General features: G+C 39.7%; 2 protein-coding genes and 1 long non-coding RNA gene across 5 annotated transcripts in view; 2 read left to right on the top strand and 1 right to left on the bottom strand.

Annotated features, from left to right (window-relative positions):
* The window catches only part of LOC147875010 (uncharacterized), a 69,612-nt gene that overhangs the window by 12,019 nt on the left and 33,045 nt on the right, over positions 1 to 24,548 (bottom strand). The window contains exon 2 of the long non-coding RNA XR_015538061.1: positions 4,795 to 4,853. This is a non-coding gene — a long non-coding RNA (uncharacterized LOC147875010). The remainder of the gene's footprint in view (positions 1 to 4,794; positions 4,854 to 24,548) is intronic.
* Positions 351 to 3,540, top strand: LOC110827933 (uncharacterized). Its single transcript, XM_022060105.2, has 3 exons — positions 351 to 600; positions 1,082 to 1,327; positions 1,692 to 3,540. The coding sequence occupies exons 2-3, from the start codon at positions 1,309 to 1,311 to the stop codon at positions 2,993 to 2,995; spliced, it is 1,323 nt and encodes a 440-aa protein (XP_021915797.1). The 5' UTR covers positions 351 to 600; positions 1,082 to 1,308; the 3' UTR covers positions 2,996 to 3,540.
* LOC110827932 (ATP-binding cassette sub-family C member 4) overlaps positions 6,067 to 24,548 on the top strand; it is a 31,664-nt gene continuing 13,182 nt past the window's right edge. For all 3 annotated transcript variants that reach the window (XM_087359164.1, XM_087359162.1, XM_022060103.2), the window contains exons 1-13: positions 6,067 to 6,164; positions 8,971 to 9,178; positions 14,465 to 14,575; positions 15,466 to 15,600; positions 15,965 to 16,169; positions 17,062 to 17,287; positions 19,204 to 19,360; positions 20,610 to 20,748; positions 20,917 to 21,027; positions 21,402 to 21,638; positions 22,370 to 22,656; positions 23,196 to 23,379; positions 24,316 to 24,468. In XM_087359164.1, the coding sequence (XP_087215290.1) occupies positions 9,105 to 9,178; positions 14,465 to 14,575; positions 15,466 to 15,600; positions 15,965 to 16,169; positions 17,062 to 17,287; positions 19,204 to 19,360; positions 20,610 to 20,748; positions 20,917 to 21,027; positions 21,402 to 21,638; positions 22,370 to 22,656; positions 23,196 to 23,379; positions 24,316 to 24,468 (2,019 nt within the window). In that variant the 5' untranslated portion in view covers positions 6,067 to 6,164; positions 8,971 to 9,104. The remainder of the gene's footprint in view (positions 6,165 to 8,970; positions 9,179 to 14,464; positions 14,576 to 15,465; positions 15,601 to 15,964; positions 16,170 to 17,061; positions 17,288 to 19,203; positions 19,361 to 20,609; positions 20,749 to 20,916; positions 21,028 to 21,401; positions 21,639 to 22,369; positions 22,657 to 23,195; positions 23,380 to 24,315; positions 24,469 to 24,548) is intronic.

Below are 24,548 nucleotides of genomic sequence, written 5' to 3'. Positions count from 1 at the left end.
AATTTGAGCGATATAATAATGCAACCCGTTTGAGCGAATGTAGAACATCGTTTTCCTTGTCACTTTAACAGTCTCAGCGTTGCCTGTGAATAGAATTATAGATTACAGTATACACAGGCGAGGTTAAATATGATTATGTTCTTTTCAATTCTTTGACCCAATTCGTTTTACACACTACAGCACGTTATAAGTGTTTTATACACTTTTCGCCTAACATATGGCAACAAGTGTTTTTACACACCATTGTAGATAAACTGTCCCATTTATATAACCAACCCAAATTGAAACAGACACACAAAAATTATTGCCAGGGATTGCAGCAGCGTAATTTTTTATGTTTTGTCGTCACAGAAGGCCATGTTAACAAATGCTTCCTCTCATCATGGCCAACCAACAGAACAGAAGGCCAAAGGGTACAGTCACAACTCAGTGAGATAAAAACACAACAATTTTTCAGTCAGCCATACAGCAGCCCCGCGTATGAAAGATGATTTTCATTCGCAAAAGTTATGGATTATAAATACATGGTTATGGATCATTTTGGTGTATATTAGTGTGGAATCTCGGCTGGCATAAGTCTACTATATAAGAATTTACTTTGTAAGTAGTACTTTATTATGTTATAAATTAAAATTAAAATAAATAGCAGATAATTAAGTGTAGCAAAGTTTCTGTACAATGATATTTTTTAAAAGGGTAAAATTAGGTTTTTTGTGTTTTATGCAAAGTAAGAGGAACACTGAAGATTCAAACATAAATTATATCAGCCCAAAAGCTTTTAACGTAGACTCGCCCAACACCAAATTTCATATAAACCTATTCAGCAATTCTGGAAATGAAAATTGCAGATCTGTACGCCGTTCAAAGCACTAATAATATATCAGAAAACAAATATGCTTGCCCGTAGCGTTAGATGGAGGTGATCGGTGTACGTAAGTCAAGCACTTCCCGTGATCTTACACGGCCGTGAGTGACATACAGACACGTGACATTTTAGAGAAGTGCATCACAAGATATTTCCTGCAAAGTTCAGTGGCTCCTCAACTAAATATCCTGCTGACATCACGCTCTTGTGTTTCAGCATGTCATTATTCCGATGTCTGCTACGTCTCTGTGCTGCTACAACAGCTGAAACAACACTTCTGATCTGTTTTGTTTAGCTGACACCTTCTGATCTCAGCGTGACTGCTGATATAATTTGAATTACGTACAAACACAGAGAGAAACATTTGTTACTCAGCAGTCATTCAAAACCAAAGTTCCTCAAGAACAGATCTGCGGAAGTCTTCAAATCTCTTACATATTCCTATGACAACAAGAAACGAACGTAAGTAGTAAACTGGCTGATAAAAAATCAAAATGCTATCCACGAAGAAATTGAGAGCACATTAAATACGGTCAATGTATCCCAGCATTCAGTTCAGACTTTGTCTTCTCGTCTGCTATCTAGAAACGCCTGCAATGTCGGCGACTATCTATGTGAAGGGCGGATGAACGGTATAAAGGGATGGAAACGTGCTCAACCTGCCATAATTTTGTTGAAGCGAAAATTCATTACTCGTATAAAAACGCGGATATTAATTTTTCAAAGGTGTTAACAGAAACATTCTGAGTCGTCATGGTGTGGTGTTGCAGCAAAAATACATTTCCAGGGTTCTTATGGTGTTACTGAGCGTATATTATTGTTTCAGATGTACGAAACCCGAAGATGTCTGGCTCAGTGAGTGAAAGGTCGAAGGACCCGGCGGAGGAGAGCTTTCCGCTGCTCTTGCAGATCCTCGAAGAAGAGAGGCTTCCGGAACACGGACGAGGGAAAGAAACGAGTCGCTACAAAAGAGTCAACGTTGGGGTCGCGATGCTCATGGGCAAGTGGCCGGAATACGTCACAGCAGGGTGCATTTTCGCTGCGGTTCTATCAATAGTCACTATTCTAACAATCACCATGATCGCCACAGTTCTAATCATCACTATGTTACACAGCAACACGACACATGAACTGGTGACAAGAAGGGAATCAGCACTTCTAGGCACAGAAACACCTTGCGACTACCAACAAGAACAGAAATTACTGAATAAGAGTACAAAAGCATCCAGTTACAATATTTTTAACTTAATCGGTACGCAGTCTCCATCATCTCTTGAAGGACCGAGAGAGAAGATCAGTGTGACGGGTATGCCAATATCAACAAATCATAAAGTATTCTTTGTTAAGACTGATTATATTTTATCACCACATCACCTATGCGCTGTTGAATCTGCTGCTAAATTTATGTCAAATTACAAGTTTTATCTAATAATACTCTCGACGAATAACACAAAAACTAATCCAAAATCAGACAAAAGATTCAATGAATTGTTAAATTCATATCCAAATCTCAAACAATTTCATTTAAAAGATGATAAATATTTTCATGATTCACCAATTGGAAGCATCCTTCATACGAGTAATTTTTCACCATCACTTATCGTATTTGCTGCAAGGATTTTAACACTGTGGCGATATGGTGGCATCACCTATGATCTAAATCTTGTCACTCTAGACAACAACCCTTCCAGAGCAACATATCCAATTCCTAGTGATGATGACATCATGATTTCAAGGGACAGCGGTACTGTAATGAGTGTTAGATTGCAATGCCATGCATTTCTGTATCATATGATGATGTCACTGACTTCACTCAATGCAAACCAATATAAATGTCGTGGCACGCCAATATCTAGCAATAATGTGATACATCACGCTTTGAAAAATTTCTGTTACAATACGGCTAAAAAATCTGAGTCTACAATTGTGTCTCAAGAAGAACCACATAAAATTTGCAAGGGAATATCAGCCATGCCACATTCCATGATCTGCACACAGCCTGAAGAAAGGATGTCAGGAAACGGCAAATGTGTTTGGGCTTCAAGTAATGAAAGAAATCTTCATTTTCGAGAACATCTCTGTCCTGTCGCATATCGTCAATACACAACAACAACAAAAATCCAAAATTAAAAGAATCACGTCACATAAAATGAGACAAAAACATCCTGATTAATACCTCAGTGGTACGTACAATTTACTTAAATATTCAATAACTTCATTCTGCCCACAGACTGTATTTATGGGTATCGTATGATTCTCAGAGTAATCAGCAGTTATTTCCTTAAACAGCATTAACCAATTGTAAGATTTGAGGTTTTCACAGCGGTGAGTATGAAGATTTCTGTCTTCTGGGTTGTTGCGCTGTGTAGTCTGGTAGATGTTTACCCACGTTTCGGAGGTCATACTGCCTCCATCATCAGGGCGATTGGTAAGCATCGACCAGACTACAGAGCGCAACAACACAGAAGACAGAAATCTTCAGCATTAACCAATTACTGTTGTTTGTAATGGAGAAGTGTTGCATTGTCTTTGCAGTAGGAACTGCATTTTTATATGTACATTATTTACACAGGCTTCAGCTTCAAAGATTACATGCATTTAAATTACATGTAAAACAAATGCCAATAAAATAAATGCAAAATTTAACACTGAAATAAATAATACAAAAACATAAAGCTCAAATCACACAAAGCATCAAACTTAATTTTAACAAAAACAAGACTCTTTCGTGTGTAGAGTAGAAAATCATACCATATCTGATTTCATTCTGAAGAAATTACCCCACTCAATACAGGATTAAAGTTAAACTGACAAATAAGCTTGAACAGGAAAATAAACCTTAGAAGCAGAAACTGCTATCACTTTAATAGATACAAGATTTATCAGCCTTAAAATTTCTATTTGCACACTACAGCACAAAATAAACAAAAGGAATACTGACATTAATGCCTTAAGCAGGATTTGAACCTGCAACCACAGTGACAGACGGTGGAGTAAAGTAAAGTAAAGTTTGTCCCACTATACGCCATGTAGGCGCTTGGGGGGAGTGGAGGTATAGCTCCTCTCTTCCTTGACCTCGGCACTAGATGGGGGTGAGTGGTCAGCATCACGCCCCGGCCGGCTTTACCCCCGGGAAAGGACCCCGGTACCCATTATAGAGGAGGCTGGGTGGACCCCAGAGCCGGTCTGGACGCAGAGGCTAGAGGAAAAATCCTCTGCCCCCGTCGGGGATCAAACCCCGGCCGACGGTGGAACTTTTGAAAATTTTTGACTGTGTTCCTTTAACATGACAAATTTAGACAACTGGTTTACACAAACATTGTTATGCTTATGAATGTACCCATAGCATAATTTAAAATGATATATGGAATATGTATAATACAACAGCAGAGTGCACCGAGTGTTACTGCAGAGAAATTCCAGAAATATTAATATCTTCTTATCAGTTTTTCTTGCCAGAAACCTCATCATCTGACACATTGTAGACATATCATATAAAAAAACTGCCCCCCCTTAATCCAAGAAATTTTTCCTTATACCATCAACTACAATAATTGGTTTCAAATATATTTTTCAGAATTTTACCCATTTCTTTGTATGTGAATGAATAGCAGTTGTGCCCATTCATCCTCAGGTTAGTTGCACCATAAAATACTTATATTCATGAATGTATTCTACAGCATCAAACTGAGAAAAGAAATAATTAAATATTCTCTCGTAGATCCTTGGAGCAGTTCCTCTATAGCGTTAACATGATTGTACGTAACCATTAGTGACGGTCAAAAGATTGTAGAATAACAATGCCAAGTTCCAACGAAATCCACTCATTTGTCGCAGACAGAGGGAGAGAAAGAGATATGTGACATCCCCTACTTGAGTTTACTATGCCAAAAGAATGCAGAGCGAGGGTAAAAATAGCATGCACTTACCACAGTCGATACAGCCAAGGGCAGGATAACAGTCTGGTAGATCAGAAACTTTTTACCATCTGAAATTAAGACAATAAATATTACATTAAGATATGAGAATTCTTATTTTTATCTTGTAACAAAAATTTTGAAATGCGTAGCCACTTATACTGCTCAAGAAACTATATTTTGTAACAAAGTTGTGATTTATGCAGCTCTTTTATTGTAATTCGGTATGTTAGGTTGGTGTGTGAAAATACTCGTAAATACATGCAGAAGAAGACGGGCCCCACTTAATGGTACCTGCACCTTGTCGTGGTGATGGGGCTTGAGTACCTCAGTGACCCCAAGAGCTACTGGTAGGGCCTCCCTAGCCAGATTGGTCGAGGGGGACAGGTCAGACTGAGACAGGTACCCTGGTCCTCCAGGTTGGGGGTTGGTCGCAAGGCTAACAACCTTGCACCGTAAAAAGGAAGATGTTTCGAAACCTCGATCAAAGCCTCGGACAGACGGACCTAACAGAGGACCGAATGGAAGAGGAGAATTGAGGTCATGGACCATAGAAGAAGAAGAATTATACTTTTTACCTACTTTTAGGGGTTAGAATAATTTTAATACCAGCAAAGTTTTCAGGAAATGCGTCTTTTAAAAATGAAATAGCATCTTCTCTCCCCCCCACTTGATAAAAATTTAAACTTTGGTTCCTGGATCCTTTACTTTTTCATTGTTCGTAAGAATAGATGGCATCTTTTCAGGTAAACGTATCTTTCACCTCTCCCTTTTTATTATGTTCCATAATATTGTTTTAATTTTATTACATGATTTTGTTATAAGTCTATTGCAATGCTGCCTTTTAGCGTCTTTTATCACATTAATCAGAATTTTACAATACTATATTGCAAGATGTTCTTATTCTTTGTGCAATCCAGTTATTCTTTACTTTGCCTAAACTTTTATATTTAATTGGAAAACTTTATTCAAAAATGTCTAGAAACTATACTATAAAGGCTAAACTTATTGTTGGTATCACTGTCTTTATAAGCAGTTTCCCATGTTTCACTCTTTAGAAGGAGTTGAAACTGCATGATTCTTTCATTATTCACTTTTCTGAAGGTATTAAGTTACCTGTTGTAGGTCTGGCAGGTCATTTGATGTTTTACATTATTTTGTATGAATACTCTTTACTTAATGCTATTGAAAGTCGTGAAAACACACAGCACGATAGTGAAACAGGTTTACTTGATAAGATGCTGAAGGTTGTACCGAGTTCAGATATTCCTCGTTTTATGAACGTCCTTAACTTCACCTACAGCTAGACGGTAGAGCCCAAACGCTCGTCACTTGTTACGTTGGTAGCCCAAGGAGTGCTTGCTGTGTTCACGACATAACTGGTGAGTGTTGATTCAAATGGAGTGTGAGCAAAGAAAAAGCAACCCACTGACAAAATTTAATACAATTTAAAATACTTACTAACAACTTGACTGTGATAACGTATAGTCCTGTGAATGGTTACCAGAATTTCGATCTGAATTCGACAAGTCTAACATCAAATTAAATATCGATATTTGCATTATAATGTTCTCCAACATCATTCGCTTTTGCATTGATGTGACGAAGAAACTGGTAACCATTTTCAACAATTTGTCCAATGTCAGTTTCTTTAATGGGTTGCATCTAATTTTGAACACAATTTAGTGCAGTGAAACAAAGTTAAAAATTCGTAACCAATTGTAACATTCTCTCTCTTTCTCTCTCTCATACGAATGTGTTGTACGAATATAATGAATACACGTGAAACGTTTTACAAATCAACATGAAAATGACAGAGGTTCAAGCCAACGCATTCGATCTACTACTCACTTAACAAGCTACTTTTCGTGGAACTTAAATACAGATGTATATATATCTTCACAGTCGACTAACAGGACAAAACTGACATGCAACAGCCAATACGTTATAAATGTCATTAAGTCGAAGTTTCAAAATCCAGCTTCCGAAACGTTGTTTCATAATTTTATAATTTAGACAATGGACAAATTCCAAGAGAACAGTTTTACATATTATACATCGTACAAAGATCTACAAATGTTCGACATGTTTATATTAATGGAACACAGAGAAATATTATTATATAGCACAAAAGCAGCCGTCACCAAATTGTATGCTTCAACGTCACCGAAGGACTTCGCCACCTCCCTTGCCGCGTGGCTCAAAGACACCAGTACAGCGTTGCTAGAAGTGCCACGCTGCGAATTCTGAGTTGTCTTCACGCCTCTGCTCCGATCGTCGTGTTGCGGTGTTGAATATATTTTCCAGTGACCTTCATGTATGCAATTTGGTTGGGGCTTTTGTACATAACCGTAAGAGCATTTTGTCCCCAGGCCGAGTCTGAAACCCGGGCATCAAAGATAAGAAAAATGAGTGCCAACCACTCAATCATGATATTCGGTACACATCATTACATGTTGCCGGTTTAGCTGTCAGTGCCTGGACAGCCTGCTGACATATTTGCTAGTACAGTATTAATTTATATGGGCGGGTCTGTTCTTTATGTGCACATCTGCACAAATACGCATATGTTAAATTAATACGGAACTTGCCATTTCAGTGACGCACCGCACACTTGTTAAATAACTTCATTTTTCTACTCTGAAGGCTAAAACTACCATTGACGAATTAAATGGCCTTGTAAAGAAATATAATTGCGTAACATAATTGTTCAACCAGTCTTCCTCAAACGTAACTTACTGAAGCCTGACTAAACCCTGTGTTAGTGTCCATAAGTTGTTTGATTTAGATTATCGAACGTGTACAAAAAGATGGGTGTCCTGCAAAAATGAAACGAGCACACTAAACAATATCTAATTTCAGGTTCTGACAGCTGCGAGTCTGAAGATGGCTGTCTTCTGGGTTGTTGCGCTGTGTAGTCTGGTAGAAAACTCCTACCAGTCTACACGGCAAAACATTCCATAAGAAAGCCATCTTCAGACTCGCAGCTGTCAGAACCTGAAATCATACTACTGAGCTTATGTGCGAACAGCTAGACTGATCGACTACCACTCAACAACAAAATCCTACTCCCGAAACGACGCGTGGCCTAAACTGAATTGGCATACTGAATTGACTACCGATTATCCGGGGTCTATCTGATTTTAACGAAATTTTTTTAAAAGAAATTAAAAAATCTCTTATAATATTTAGGACGTTTCAAAATAAAGAGATAAATACAACAGTGTTATATTATTTAACGTGAGAAAAGCAAACCTATCTCGCTATGCGCCATGTAGGCGGTAAGCGGGAGAGGTTTATAGATTCTACTCATTCTCCACCTCGGCACTAGAAGGGGGTGAGTGGTCGGCGTCACACCTCGACTGATCTTTACCCCCGGGAAGGGACGCCGGTATCCATTGGACAAGAGGCTGGGTGGGATACAGAGGCTAAAACAAAATCCTCTGCACCCGTCGGGGATCGAACCTCGATTGTCCAGCCCGTAGTCATTCACTATACTCAGCTACGCGGCTCATACATTCAACATATTAACATGAATGAATTGCTGCTAAAAATTCAAGTTTAAAACAATAGAACGTAATTATCATCCGTTAGAATTCTTTATTAAAAACAGGTGATACGTACTGTATTAAATTTTATGTAAAATCCTTTCTGTTATTAGTAAATCCTTAAAAAAACTAAGTAGTGTATGTGTACAAATAAACACACGTATTTGCTATATCTGCGTGTTTTCCTTTCATATTTTCGGATAACCTGGGTTTTCGATTATCCAGGAAAATTTATTTCCCAACCAACCCGGATAATCGAGAGTCTCTACTGCACTAAATTTAACAGAGTTCAGTATAATGTTCACGTAAAGCTCAATTTAGGGTACAATGCCATTTCCTGCAATTTCAGTGATCTCATAGATCATAAACATAAAATTTAATCGAAATTCGTCAAGCAGTATGAAAAATGGAACTTCTGGAGAGACAGACATTTCCTGCAGACCATAAATTCATTTTATGAACTACATCTTACAGAGAATGTACAATAACCACACGACATGCATGAACTAAAACAAACAAGAGTGTACACGATGGATGGGGGAAGATGAGTTGTGAGAAAATAAATTATCATTTTTCTGGAGTATTTAAATAAAAATGTTGACAGGTATATGAATGTCACGTGACCTGTCTCTTTCCTTAGGTGCCGGAGGAAGTAAAACACTGCGCAAGTAACAGTGTCTTTTGTTTAATCTGCCTCTACATTCTCGCGATGAACAGCGAGGTCTAATTGTTCAGAACGACGGTGGCAGAAGACCTGACAACAGTCTCCTCAGTATGGAACCGCTCAAGAAATGCGAGAAACCAAATCCTGCGGGAAGTGCTAACCCGCTTTCCAAACTCTTCTTCTTGTAAGTAGACTTAATTATTCTTTGCTTTAAGTAATTTGATTCAAAACAAAAACTCTTCCTATTCAAGAGATAAGATATTCAATAAAGCAAGCAAAATTTTCATAATTTATGCACTTCACCAAATATTACTGCAGTGATCAAATTAAGGAGGTTAATACGAAGTGAGACGTAACTCACATTGGACTGATGAGAAATCCATACAGAACTTTAGTCGGAAAACCTGACCACTTGAGAAACCTACGAGAAAATTTGAGGATGATATTGAAACGGATCTTGAAATAAACAGTGTATGTGGGTGTAAATTTTATTAATATGGCTCAACATAGGGACTCGTGGCACACTTTTGTAAACACGGCAATGAACCTTCGGGTTCAAAAAACGAAGATCAGCTGAGTGATTATTATCTTCTCAAGAAAGTCTCTGCTATATGGAGTTGGTTATAAACTTAATTAAAAATACAAAAAAAACTGTACGTTTACTTGTTCACTGCAACCTTTTGAATTTCCCTCTTGTTCTGAAATTTGATAAATCAAATTCGATACAGATAGAAACTAACATAGGCCTTGTAATATTATTGAAGTAACTGGATATACTAAATTTGTCAAAGGTGGATAAAATGAAGCGGTAATTAAATACCAAGCTCTTGTTACATCAAAACTGCCAATTTGAGGGCCAAGAATTGCACATGGACCGTCGGACTTTCCTGCATGCCCTGGTGGCAAAGAAAACAGTGCAAACTTCCTTACCGACGTTCTTCCATAAGTCAAATTAGAAATTTACGTGGTGAAAATTCATTATAGTGCTTCCCCTTCTGCTATTTAAAACCGGCACTTATTTCAAAATATAGCCTTAAGAATAGCCCTGATGACGGAGGCAGTATGACCTCTGAAACGTTGGTTAACATCTACCAGACTACACGGCGCAACAACCCAGAAGACAGAAATCTTCATACTCATCGCCCTGATGATGGAGGCAATATGACCTCTGAAACGTTGGTAAACATCGACCAGACTACACGGCGCAACAACCCAGAAGACGGAAATCTTCATACTCATCGCCCTGATGATGGCGGCAGTATGACCTCCGAAACGTTGGTAAACATCGACCAGACTACACAGCGCAACAACCCAGAAAACAGAAATCTTCATACTCACCGCCCTGATGACGGAGGCAGTATGACCTCCGAAACGTCGGTTAACATCGACCAGACTACACAGCGCAACAATCCAGAAGACAGAAATCTTCATACTAATCGCCCTGATGATGGAGGCAGTATGACCTCCGAAACGTCGGTTAACATCGACCAGACTACACAGCGCAACAACCCAGAAGACAGAAATCTTCATACTAATCGCCCTGATGATGGAGGCAGTATGACCTCTGAAACGTTGGTAAACATCGACCAGACTACACATCGCAACAACCCAGAAGACAGAAATCTTCATACTCATCGCCCTGATGATGGAGGCAGTATGACCTCCGAAACGTCGGTTAACATCGACCAGACTACACAGCGCAACAACCCAGAAGACAGAAATCTTCATACTCATCGCCCTGATGATGGAGGCAGTATGACCTCTGAAACGTCGGTTAACATCGACCAGACTACACAGCGCAACAACCCAGAAGACAGAAATCTTCATACTCCCCGCTGTGAAAACCTCAAATCTTACAAAAACTCCATTCCTCGTCATTAGATAAGCGATTCCTATGCGACATCTTGGGCTTCAGTTTTTTGTTCGTCATGTAACCTCCTTGACGGCCACTTCGTAATCATCACAATTTGCAAAGAATTGTGGCAATGGTCGATATGTCACACCGTGACTACGTTGGACGCTGCCGACTATCTGAAGAGACAAGATTACGTGAAGGTCGCACATGACGTGTCACAAAAATACAATAATTTACAGCGGTACCAAATGGAAAATTACTTTGGCAGTCTTTTGCATCATCAGCTGATATAAGGAACAGTATCTTACTCAATGTGTGGTCGACATCATTTTAATGCGAGTGTCTGTTCTTCATTTAGCTCCAAGATCTTTTGTCATTAGGTTAAGGGTGACAGTGGATATCACAGGTTTGTTTCCGCATTGCAAAATTAAGTTCCGACATTTTACAAAGTAATCGGTATGTTAATACGGAAATAAAGTTCTTGGCCTTACTGCTAAACCAACGTGCGCATTAATCAGCGTATCCACAGATCAATCCCTCTGACCTGTTCAGATTCAGAATTCATTCTTAAATTATAAATTCTGAGACATTTAGTGTGATTCCCTGCACGGGATGACTTCACCAACACAAAACAAAGAAACGTCAAAAACTTTATCACAATTCGGAAACACGATTGAAATATTTCGTACATGCCTGTGCCTGAAAGGCTATTGTGATCGGCTAATCACGCGTTAGTGACCACGTACCTACATGCAGTGACTGCATCAACATTTATATCTCCCAGGTACAATTCCAAAAACTGCGCCGATCAACCAGACATGCAAGAACGAGTGTGATGTGTGTATACATTCAAAGCAGTATTTTGGTGACGTCAAAGAGCTCGTGTTCTATTACATCGTGACCCCAAATCGATGAACTCTTGAGATAAAAAAAACTTTTAATGTTCCGTGTTTCGACGTCACAAAGAACATTCTGCTCGTTAACGACCTTACGCAATCATTTTTACAGTAATACAGTTTCGAAATACAAAACAATTCGCAGTTAACTTTTCTTTTAGTGTTTTCCATCCTTTCATTTACGTTCTATTAAAACAGACGGGATAACTGACGCAGTGTCTTAACTGACTATGGGCTGTACTGTCGGGGTTCGAGTCCCGGCAGATGCAAAGATTAATCCACTCGCCGTCAAGTCCAGATTCATCCAGATTCTTATCCGAAGGGTAGAAGGAGGGGGGTAAAAGCGGGCTGAGAGTAAAGACAACCCACTCGTACCTATCTAGTGTTGAGGTTAAAAATACACCTCAGCTTTCCACATGACTTTATAGTGTGTTGCTTAATTAAGCAGAGGCGTCACCACCTGTTTGTTTACGTTATAGGAGCAAAATTTTATGGGCTGTATTAGCCTTTCGATAAATTTGCTGGTAAGTGAATGACATGTCTTTGAATACTTTATTAGGCCACGCTTAATGTGCAAAATGTGAATACATACATGCACACGTTTTCCTTTTAGCGTGTCTATCAGGTACGAAACATTTTTTTATAAGAAACAAGATTGGAAGATTTTTGCTCTTGGGAGAACACTGAATTCCAAACTTCACGACCAAAGACATCAGCACGGCAAACAAGGGAATTACAATAATGATATCGATGGCAACAATGGTAACCAAGGCAACTGTGCGATCAATGCGTTAAAGACGCGAGAGACAAGCAGACGTATATTCTTCGATTACGCTAAAGCGTAAAAATGCCTAATATACAACATGTGATTTAAATAGAACAAAAATGAATAATCATGTAGAAATCCTTAATAATTTATACCTGTCCCAAAGTACCTACTGATACCGTCTGTATTTGCCAACATCTTTAAAACAGGACTTCATACGAACCACATGGTTACATAATGTTTCGAGGTAAACACTATCGAAACGAGAGTACAAAAATTAGAATACACCTTCACTAAAAAGTCAAGTCCAGCCAAATTACTGAGCAGATTATATTGCAAGTAGGCCAAACACGTGTGTCACGTGAAGCAGGAACGTAGAATGAACAGGAAGGCACGTAACTTTACGTACTAAGGAACATAAGTGCATTGTGAGATCTGAGCTTCTCAAGACTCCGTTAGACTTCTGGGTTAAAACGCCCTGTGCCTCGTACTCACTGTAAAACGAAGAAAATAAGGGCAGCATGTGCGGAGAAGAGTCAAATTAACAATAAATTCTCTCATAAAATTTGTTGCACGTTTTTCGAATGTAATGAGTTTCGAGGGCAGTAAAAATATTGCTTAACACGTAAAACCATTTACTGATGGTAGTGTGTTTACAACGCAAGAGTGTGCTAAAACTTTCTTAACACTTCCCAAAAAGGGAATACGCCTAGCATGTGCACGTTATCAAAGACATTTCCAGCAGTCGAAACACAGCGAATGTCAAATGACCAAAACTGAAAGAAAACACCCGTCACCAAATAAAAATCAGTTCTCATTTCTGTGCTTGTTATTCCGTGTGTCTCTATGACAAGCCCTTCAGCTCGTTGAGCCATTTTATTTCGATTTGTGAAATATAATAAGTTCGTAAAGGACTGCTCAAGAAGCGGAACACGAAGTAATCTACTGACCTTCAGTGCTGTCGTGAACGAGCACTCTCTTTATGGATACCTCTAAAACAGTGTCTGTCACAAATAATGGTGTTCGTACTTGGCACACGAAGCAATTTTTTTTAAAATTGCAACTTTACAATAACGCAACATCGAGAAGCCTGCAGTCTAAATAAGGCAAACAACATCTAATTTAGTTTCGATAAATACAAGAGAGGACACTATCTGAACAAATATTTAATAATCAGCCCAGGACTCGTCAAAGTTGACAAAAATAAATATTTTTTTGTGTTGAACGCAGGGCTGTGGATTCGGTACTAAAATCTCCGACTCCGACCCCGACTCCTTTATAAAAGCTCAATATGTATTAAAAATACTAAAATGATAAATGACACCATAAGAGATTTCATCACCACCAAGTGAATCACAAGCCTACTACTCAAGCGTCACGAACATTGACCACCCTATAAGGAGTAGATAATAAGGTTTAATTCTTCGGAATCCCGTAATACACAAAGGCAACTGCGGATGCATCTAACATTTACATACGTCATAATGTTCCCAATTCTGTGCAGTATTCAGAATGTTGGTAACAGTACAAATCATCTTTGTAACAACTGCAGTCGTTGGGTGGTTATCATTCCCAGCTCAGAAACCGGCTACACAGACTGGTGATTTAGTGATTTTCCCCAGGCCCTCTAAGAAAATGCTGGAATAGTGCCATAAAATAAGCCACTACCGACTCCACGCATTGCAATCCCAATCCGCTATAAATAATAACAATAATAATCTCAGCGACAAGAACAATCTTGGGTGTCTTCTGGGATGTTCCCCGTGTAGTCTGGTGCATGCTGACAGACGTTTCAGAAGTGCTTACAGCTATAGTTTTCTAAGCTTTAGTTTACTTAACGAAGCCTTCGCTACCGGCTAGACTTTACGGCACTGATACGTGTTCTGGCGCTCACTGAATTGGACAATTTTCTCACAAAATATATTTAATTCTCTGTGCCTTCTTGTATTACAGATGGACACGAAGCATATTTTCAAAAGGCTACAAGAAAGATCTGGAAGAATCAGACCTTTACACGATTCTGGAGGAAGACAGAACTGACTTTCTGGGCGGAAAACTAGAAGCGTGAGTAATATTTATCTCCACACTCCATTAGAGAAATGTGTGTGTCATGACAGTTTGGAGCAGGTTCAATTTCTTTCTTCACTCGCATTGGGACCAAACGACAAGAAATTATTTCTGGAATTATTTTTGAAAACAAGTAGCCAAATTTCTCTATTTTTAATAATACCTGTTCATAAACAAATTGGCATAGCATGTGCTCAGATATAAATTTTATTTAAATATGCAAAAATTCTTATGTAATTACACCTTATCTTATATTTCTTCCTCAGTAGTTTGTAACTGACACAATTTTTACCTGGAAAACTTGCATTTTACGTAAAGGATTAAGTCACTTCTATGTGTAGCAGCAGACGAGATCCGAATCGCGATTTTCTTCAAATCGTTCAGCGCAAAAGAAAATAAATTAGCCTGCAGTAAGTACTAGTAAAGTGGTCTCTGGTAGGATGTGAGCCGGAGGTCACCAGAAGGTGCCAGGTTCTCCCAAGTCACACTTCAGCCTGAATAACCACTGATCCCAACTTCATATTTCTTGCTAATTAAGTGCATTCTTCTTCAAGTCACATCTTCAGATTCTGCCAAATTCACTCATTAGACTAATCAACCTAACAATTCCATGTGTTTTCCATCCTTCCGCTATTTTATACTGCATGCTAAGCAATCTAACACGGCCAGTTCGCACGAAGTGTCTAATACACATTCAAAAGTTGAGAGGAAAATGGTAATCATTGAAAACGCAAGTTACACCAACAAAATGCGAATAGATTATACAATCTGTATGTCAAACGAAGATACGTTTTTGGGAACTTTGTAAACATTTTCTTTTCGTTACAATCAGTATAATCTTAGCTTCCCAATCAAATATATTTAATCATAACTTAAATTATTTACAGAACCTGGAACAATGAATTAAAGATATCAGAAAAAAAGAAGAGAAGGCCTAGTCTACAGTGGGCAGTTTTCAAGACATTTTGGAAACAATACGTAGTTTGTTTTTTAATGTCTGTCATCTCTTTCTTAGGAATAAGGTTAGTACACTATTATCTATCACGTCTATACCATTCTACTCACGAATCATCGTGTATACAAAATATAACTTTCATTAGAAACGTTGATAAATATTTTGAAAAAGTTGCTAAGGCCTTGGGGACGAAAGTAAGATCAGAGCACAATAAATTTAGCAAATGCATGTTGCCATGGATACACGAAACTTCACATTCTCGCCTTCCATACCTAAGAGGTAAACATTAAAATCTCATGCTCGGAAATAAGGTGGGAGAGGAAACCATACGTCTTGAATCTTAGACGGATGAAGTCAATTGGGGATCTTTAAAACAATACAACATAATCCCCGCAAAACATAGAATTAACTTATCATTATATCGGATACAGGATTATTCAGACAATACTGATGGGGAAGGTGATAAGTTACTTCACGCCTGGCAGTGACATCACGAAGCACGATGCGAGGATATACGGAGGAGTGATGATCGCAACGATATTCATCCGCCTGGCATTCGATCACCACTACAATCACCTCAGTTTCAAGGTCGGAATGCGGGCCCGAGTAGCGTGCTGCTCTCTCGTATACAGAAAGGTGAGGTACATCGAACCACATTGTACTAAAACACAAACACTTCGAACAAAATATATATTTATAAATTACATTTCAGTAAAGGTGTCACGCTACATGCCATGGTGGCGTCTGTGGGGAGAGTCGGTAGAGTTCCTACTCGTTCTTGACCTCGACACTAGGTGGATATGACCGACCACGGAAGATGAGGGTGCGTGGTTCCGAGAATCGTTCTTGACGAAACAGCGTAGAGAAGAATCCCTGTTTCTCCTGCGAATTGAACCACGGTCGTCTAACCCATGTCTAGTTACTAGGGCCATATTAACTGAGATTTTATGACTCATGGAACAGAAACAAATAATAGTCCTCCATATATTTGTTAAAAAAAAAACAAAAAAAAAAACAAACAAACAAACAAACAAGACTGGGGCAGCTCATAACGTGCGTTATGTACGTAATACTGCTAGATACTTTAAAGTTCAAAGGCAGCTGGTGACCTTTCAACTATTCCACTACAATCCGCGTAACAGAAGTCTACCTAAAGCAGACAAACTATACCGTTTCCATTTCCAGCTGCTACAACTCAGCAAAGTCAGCCTGACCATGCAATTATGTTTAATAAATATAAACAGAAGAAAATTTCCAAAACTCCCCAATCTGGGGACCCCTTACATTTTAATGCGCATTAACAGTTGATATACTAAAGCCGACAAACTTTGCCATCTGCCATCTATTTCCAGCAGCTACGACCCATTCAGCAAATCCAGCTGGACCGGACCACAAAATCCCCCCCCCCCAAGAAATATACAGGCAAGCAGATCTGCCAAACTTCCCGACCTCATGCCCCCTTGCAATACAATGCGCATAAGAGTTAATCTAAAATAGACAAACTGTACCATCTGCCGTATACTTCCAGTTGTTACGCTTCAGCAAAGCCAGCACGGATAACACGGCTACAGGTCGCATCGTAAATCTGATGTCGAACGACGTGTGTCGATTTGACTATGCACCACAGGCCATTGGATTTCTCATAGTCACCCCGCTGCAGACTATCATCATAACGTTCTACCTGTGGACCATGGTTGGTCCGGCGGCCCTAGTTGGAGTGGCTTTCATCTTCGTGCAGACAATGCCAGTACAAAGTGAGTGGAACCACGTTTAATAAGCTCGCATGTTACATGCAATTTCTACCTGTTAAAAATTGCATTTGAGAACTAACAAAACTGACACAGCATGTCCCATTACTGTTTACTCTTTGCATAAAAAATATGAAATGATGGGTCACGTCTATATGCCAGTTCTCATGTTTCTCCTCTGAGAACTATTGAACGGATTTCCACGAAGTTCTATATTAAAATTCTACACTAAAAAACTGCAAGTGATTTTTTTCTTTTATTCCTGTCTGTATACATAAAGATTGCTTGTTTTTGTTTTATCCTTCAGGAACGTATCACTGTACAAATGGCACACTGGATAAAATATAGAATTCATTGCTAACTCCACAGAGAAAATTCCTTTTGATGAGTTAATGGCTGCTTAACTGAAATTGCTCGTCTTTCAAAGAACCCGAAGGTTGGATTTAGGGTTTTCACGGCGGTGAGTCCGAAGATGGCTGTCTTCTGGGTTGTAGCGCCATGTAGTCTGGTAGAAGTCGGACCCGCCGCCGAGAATACCTCTGATAGTACTAATTATTTTCTCTCTCTCTCTGTCAGTATCATTCATCTGCTGTTCCATATTTACACATGTATCATTTGAGGGATGGATAATTAATGGGCCCGTTAGCGGCCGTATTTCCACAGAGACACAGTGTCCTCAAAATGATTAAAAAGTACTGCAGGTGTAGCTGTGGCCTTCCACGAACACATTACGATTAGGTTGTGTGACGAACACAAACACTGACATAGTTAGCATTAACGATAAATTGCATGCGTAAAGTTGTTTAATGTTTTCTACATGAGTTCTTTTGATATTTCCCGTATCTATTTACTGCGTATACAAACGTAGGCCTATTCTTTATTTATTTACTTGTGACTTATTTAAAGGCGATGTCGATAGATCCGACAAAATGGCGTCAAATGTAGGATAATTAACAAATGAATTGGAAAGGATATGGAAGAAAAAAATCATGGCCTAATTGAATGTATTATCCCGGCATTTGCCTGGAAGGAAGCAGAGGAACAACGATAAATTCCGGTAAGGATAGACACGGGTGCCATAAACGATACACGCCCTACGTATTCTCTTAAACGGACTTCAGTAGCAGGTTTCTTTAAACACTGGTGACGACCTACAAGACCACAAGGCGTTGCAAACTAGACGACCAAAACACCTTAAGTCCCGTAAGATTTGAGGTTTTCACATCGGTGAGTATGAAGATTTCTGTCTTCTGGGTTGTTGCGCTGTGTAGTCTGGTAGATGTTAACCAATGTTTCGAAGGGCATACTGCCTCCATCATCAGGGCGATGAGTATGAAGATTTCTGTCTTCTGGGTTGTTGCGCCGTGTAGTCTGGTCGATGTTTACCAACGTTTCAGAGGTCATACTGCCTCCGTCATCAGGGCGATGAGTATGAAGATTTCCCTCTTCTGGGTTGTTGCGCTGTGTAGTCTGGTCGATGTTAACCAACGTTTCAGAGGTCATACTGCCTCCGTCATCAGGGCGATGAGTATGAAGATTTCCCTCTTCTGGGTTGTTGCGCTGTTTAGTCTGGTCGATGTTAACCAACGTTTCAGAGGTCATACTGCCTCCGTCATCAGGGCGATGAAGATTTCTGTCTTCTGGGTTGTTGCGCTGTGTAGTCTGGTCGATGTTAACCAACGTTTCAGAGGTCATACTGCCTCCATCATCATGGCGATGAATTCATGACCTCTGAAACGTTGGTAAACATCGACCAGACTACACAGCGCAACAACCCAGAAGACAGAAATCTTCATCTTAACTCCCGTGAGAAATGTCAATCCACGTCCTTTCTATTGCGAAAACAGACCGAGCCTCCGAGTGCATGCGAAAACATGAGGCTGGTAAACAATTAAAGTAATATATGAATAAATCTGTTGCAGCGTATCTTGGTAAACTAATCGCGAAACTGCGGAAGAAAATAGCAGTACGCACGGACGAGCGGATGAGGCTGATGACGGAGATTGTGTCCGGTATCCAGGTGATCAAGATGTACGCCTGGGAGAAGCCTTTCGCAAAACTCGTCGAAATTGCTCGATTGTACGTAATTTGTAATAAAATAAGTAGACCTACAGCGAAGAAGATTTGTAATTTACTTCTGCATTATCTATCATATATCTCAAAAAAGATGTTCGGGCAAGAACTTACGACTCCTAATTTCCTTACAGTAGAAGGAAATGATATGAGAAATGATAAATTAATAACTATCGTGATATAACCAGTATGCGTTTCCAGTACCTGGATGTTGTCGGATTTAAATTCAAATGTAAGTCAAGTCACCTTTTCATTGTTAGCATATAGAATATTATTTTATCGCAATCAAATTACAATCTGACACATCTCTAAGCACACAATAATGCTTCGTATAACGCACTTAGGTGAATACTTCAGATCTAAACACAAATTTAAAAAATTTACCTGTTATGATACATTAGACATTAATATAAAACAGTAGGCTTGATACAGACGGCAAGCTGTTAGATTTCGGGTTCTCACAGCAGCGGGTATGAAGATTTCTGCCTTCTGAGTTGTTGCGCCGTGTAGTCTGGTAGAATTTTATCGATGTTTGATGCCTCCATCATCTGGGAGGATCGCGATAGCCGTGATGGTTGAGGAACCAAGCACCTCTAAAATGTGAGTAAACTTCTACCAGACTACAAGGCGCTACAACTCAGAAGGCAGCCATCTTCATGCTGTTACTCGTATTGAGAAAAAAAACTGCCTCAGCTAAAATTAGCGTTTTTCAATATTTTCACCACACAGTAAATCTGGGTATTATATTAAGATGGGAGAAGATCGTTAGCATGCGAATATGACGTGGAAGGAAATGACTCAGTATTGCGTAAAATTGAGCAATTTGTTACCAGCGGTGCTCAACCAACCGGTTCTGCTACCAGAATCAAAAAACAACTGCAGGCATGGCGACGGTTCGAAAGTTTAATGTTTTACCTAGCAAATTTAATGCATTCGAAAGCTGTACTAGCAGAATATCTGTACACAGGAATACATCACTAAATGTATAATTACCAGAACTCGTATTCTTTTTGTATCAAGCTAACGCAGCTGTAGGACTACTAAATAGACGAGGAATTTTAAGGGAAGTAGGCTTACGTTTCATAAATTCTTCCCAGAACTTCCTTTTATATTATTTAGTTAAACCGTCGACCAAAAGATATTTAATCCGTAGTTCAAGAGTCTTGTGTAGCAAATTAACCTGGTATTAGATCAAAATTATAACACGTTTCATTGAATGTATTTTGTTATAATTACGTAGTTTCTGTTTTTTCAGGAATGAAATTAGTAAAGTAACGTATTCCTCTTATTTACGAGGCTTCTATCTGGCTTCTATCGTGTACCTAGAACGATCCACGCTCTTCGCAACACTTCTTACTTACGTGTTACTGGGTTACGATATTACTCCAGAGAAGGCAAGTACAGAAATGTGAAGTATACATTACGCAACGAGAAAGCATGCCACCTCCCGCCACATACTTCAGATTCCCAAAACTTAAATAATCACAACTTAATTATAATATTTATTTTAAGTCGCCAGCAACATAAATCTTCACACAGCGCTGTTTTCGCTGACATTTCAGGTGTTTACTCTGGCACAGTTCTACAACAACCTCAACCAAACAATGGCCATATATTTCCCAGCAGCAGTAGAGTACAAAGCAGAATCCTCAGTTTCCATCAGACGTCTGGAGGTAAATGATATAATTATTTATATAACTTCCACAGAATACCATAATTTAATAATACAACATATCCATAGCACATGAAAACAGAAAAATCATTACTGACATAACAATATAAACAGACGATTAAGAGCAAGTGGTTTGAAGATTTCTGTCTTCCGGGTTGTTGCGCCGTGTAGTATGGTAGATGTTTACCGACGTTTCAGAGGTCATACTGTCATAGTATCGTCTCATCCAGTCCAAATAATCTCTTCCCTTGTAAAAGAGTGTGAGTTGAGAGTCTCATCTCCTTCATAAAATTGTACATTGACATGTTTAATTACTAACAAATTGTGTCCTTTAAGATCATCACATTTGCCTTTGTACTTTACTTATCTCCACAGGACCTATTGCTGGAAGAAGAAGCTGAATGCACAACAACCAACAACAATAATAAATCAGAGACATCAAACGAGATAAACAATGCGAAACCTAATGGAATTTCTGACAGTGGAGTGGCGGTTGTGAACGCAAGCGCCAAGTGGAGAGCTGACCTCGTGAGAGACAGCTTGAGTAACATCACATTCCGCGTCCCTGAGGGGAAGCTGTGTGCTGTCATCGGACCCGTCGGCTCGGGGAAGGTGAAGATAAAATTTCCGTTTGTTAACAATTATCAGTCCCACATCGGACTGTCTGTGTGCAGGCTCGTAGACAGAACTGTGAGCGGCATCTTAAAATTATCACTGTTCCTAAATATATATAATAATCCAACCATCTTCCTGCTAGCATAAGCTGAAGATTAAACACCGTTAGCCCTTTGAACATGGTCCTGTTTCAAATGCAATCAAAATCTTCCCCCCCCCCTTATAAGATCCGTATGAATATCATTCTTTTCAATCTTCGAAGTGGCCTCCACCAAAATTATGTAAGCATTTCCTGTTTCCCTGCATCCACACGAAATGACCAGTTCACTGTAATCACCTGTCCTATCACTGCTACTAGAGCAGCTGTACACGGCCGTTTAGACACGTTTCGTGTGAAGACGAATTACTGGGGCCAGCCACTGTCTTTGCATTAAACCGGCTTGAACAAGGCTTAGGATTCATATAAAGTCGTGCAGTCCCCATTTACTTAACCTCACGGGGGTCCAAATACTTTCACCAGAACTTTAATTTGTAATTAAGCGTCACCGCACGAAAAAGGCAGACTGACGGACCGGAGGAAAACGAATATACTATATCACGACAGCTGATCATTCGGTGAAATGGTTACGAAAAACTAAGCGATACGACCGAAGACTGTTGGTGCTTGTAGCTCCGTAGAAGCTTCCACAGATGAACCTCATGAAAGAAATCTTTCTGACGTATTCCAGAGTTCCCTTCTGCAAGCTTTAGTGAGGGAGTTGCCAGTATACAGCGGGTCAGTCTCCATCAGCGGGACCATTTCTTACGCGTCGCAGGAACCCTGGTTGTTTGTGGGGACCGTCAGACAGAACATCCTGTTTGGACAGCCCTTCATAGCAGAAAAGTACAAGGAGGTTATCCGGGTCTGCGCCTTGCAAAAGGACTTCGAAATGTTCCGTCATGGAGATAGAACTCTCGTTGGAGAAAAGGGCATATCTCTCAGTGGAGGTCAGAGAGCGAGGATCAACCTCGCCAGGTAGGAGATAATTTTGTACCTGAACAATAACTGTATCCCCAAGCCTTGTATCGAAACACGTATACAGATTGTTCGGTGACTGAATTTCTTATCCCTGAGGTAATTCCCAGTCATAAATACCACATAAACATAGTTCAGATTCACAGCGGATACGGAGCTACGGATATTTAAAATTCAAAATAATCATTCCGGTTACCGCAGTGGACAATTCTGCAAACCGCCACAGCCAATTCATCGGCCACAGGACTGTTCATTCAGCTACTGGGTCACGTGGCGACTAGGATTTAGGGCGACCCACAGAACATCTGTAGTCCTGATTTGTGCACAGACTGTCTTTCATTTTTATCCGTAACTGTTGAAAATCTGACCTGTGCCCATGTGACATTTCTGAATGGGAAATGACGTCAGGAACAAGATCCTGTAGTACTGACATTCAGCCACTGGACACTGCATTACAGCCTAAGTAATGTTCAAGAAATTTCAATCCTGATCCAGTCCACACCGCAGCTAATGTCTGACATGTTCTGTCGTGGCTTCAGGGCCGTGTACCGGAACACAGACGTGTATCTCTTCGACGATCCATTGTCCGCAGTGGACACTCACGTTGGGAAACATTTGTTCCAAGAATGCATCCAGACATACCTGAGAAACAAGACCAGGATACTCGTCACCCATCAGCTGCAATACATCAAAGATGCAGACCTAGTCATCATTCTCAACAACGTGAGTCAGGAAAGATCATGTATTACGTAAGATTTGAGGTTTTCACATCGGTGAGTATGAAGATTTCTGTCTTCTGGGTTGTTGCGCTGTGTAGTCTGGTAGATGTTTACCAACGTTTCAGAGGTCATACTGCCTCCGTCATCAGGGCGATGAGTATGAAGATTTCTGTCTTCTGGGTTGTTGCGCTGTGTAGTCTGGTCGATGTTAACCAACGTTTCAGAGGTCATACTGCCTCCGTCATCAGGGCGATGAGTATGAAGATTTCTGTCTTCTGGGTTGTTGCGCTGTGTAGTCTGGTCGATGTTAACCAACGTTTCAGAGGTCATACTGCCTCCGTCGTCAGAGTATGAAGATTTCTGTCTTCTGTATTGTTGCGCTGTGTAGTCTGGTCGATGTTTACCAACGTTTCAGAGGTCATGAATTCATCGCCCTGATGACGGAGGCAGATATCTTCATGTATATTACATTTGTAATTAAGCCCAAAACTTTCGAAATGGATCCTGATATACTAGGTACTCACGTCGCCGGTCTAATGTGATATTCCGGGTTGTGACGTCGTAGAGCCTTGTAGCGTTTCAGAGAAACGACGCCAAAGAAGCGCGCAAGAAAGCATGACACTAAAACCCAGAAGGCCACTATCGACATCAAAAACATTTTTTTCTGCAGCTAGTATTTGATGTATTATGTTACGTCAAATATTCAAAATATCTCATTGAAACTTATTTTGGGAGTGGGGTTGTATAAGTCCATTGCTTGGTTACCAACTGACATACTTTTCCATCCTTTCGTTTTCCAAACGATGTTACTATCATCCTTCATTAATCCTACTAGTACAGGCCTATATGTTGTCGCATTACTGGTAAGAAATTGACTGAGAAATCGTATAAAGGACCCCGCGTTCTTTATAGGTTCTAATTTACTTTAAAATATTTTTAGGGAGAAATTGAAAACCAAGGAACATTCGCTCAGATGCAGAGTAGTGGTCTAAATTTTGCCAAACTGTTGGCCAAAGAAGAGAATGACAACGACAAGGAAGAACCAGCACAAGTCCTTATCACGAAACGTCTAATTTCAGACATGTCCAGCACGGTGAGTCTGATCGACTGAATGATCATCTTTATACTTTGCATTACCACTTGCCACTTCATTTTTTATGTATAACATGTCTA

The sequence above is a fragment of the Zootermopsis nevadensis genome, unplaced genomic scaffold, assembly GCF_977971745.1.
Source record: "Zootermopsis nevadensis isolate Lab colony 2312 unplaced genomic scaffold, Znev_1.0 Znev_ptg000003l, whole genome shotgun sequence".
Classification (NCBI taxonomy): domain Eukaryota; kingdom Metazoa; phylum Arthropoda; class Insecta; order Blattodea; family Termopsidae; genus Zootermopsis; species Zootermopsis nevadensis.
The sequence above is the reverse complement of the archived record's forward strand: the minus strand, read 5'-3'. Positions and strand labels throughout refer to the sequence as shown.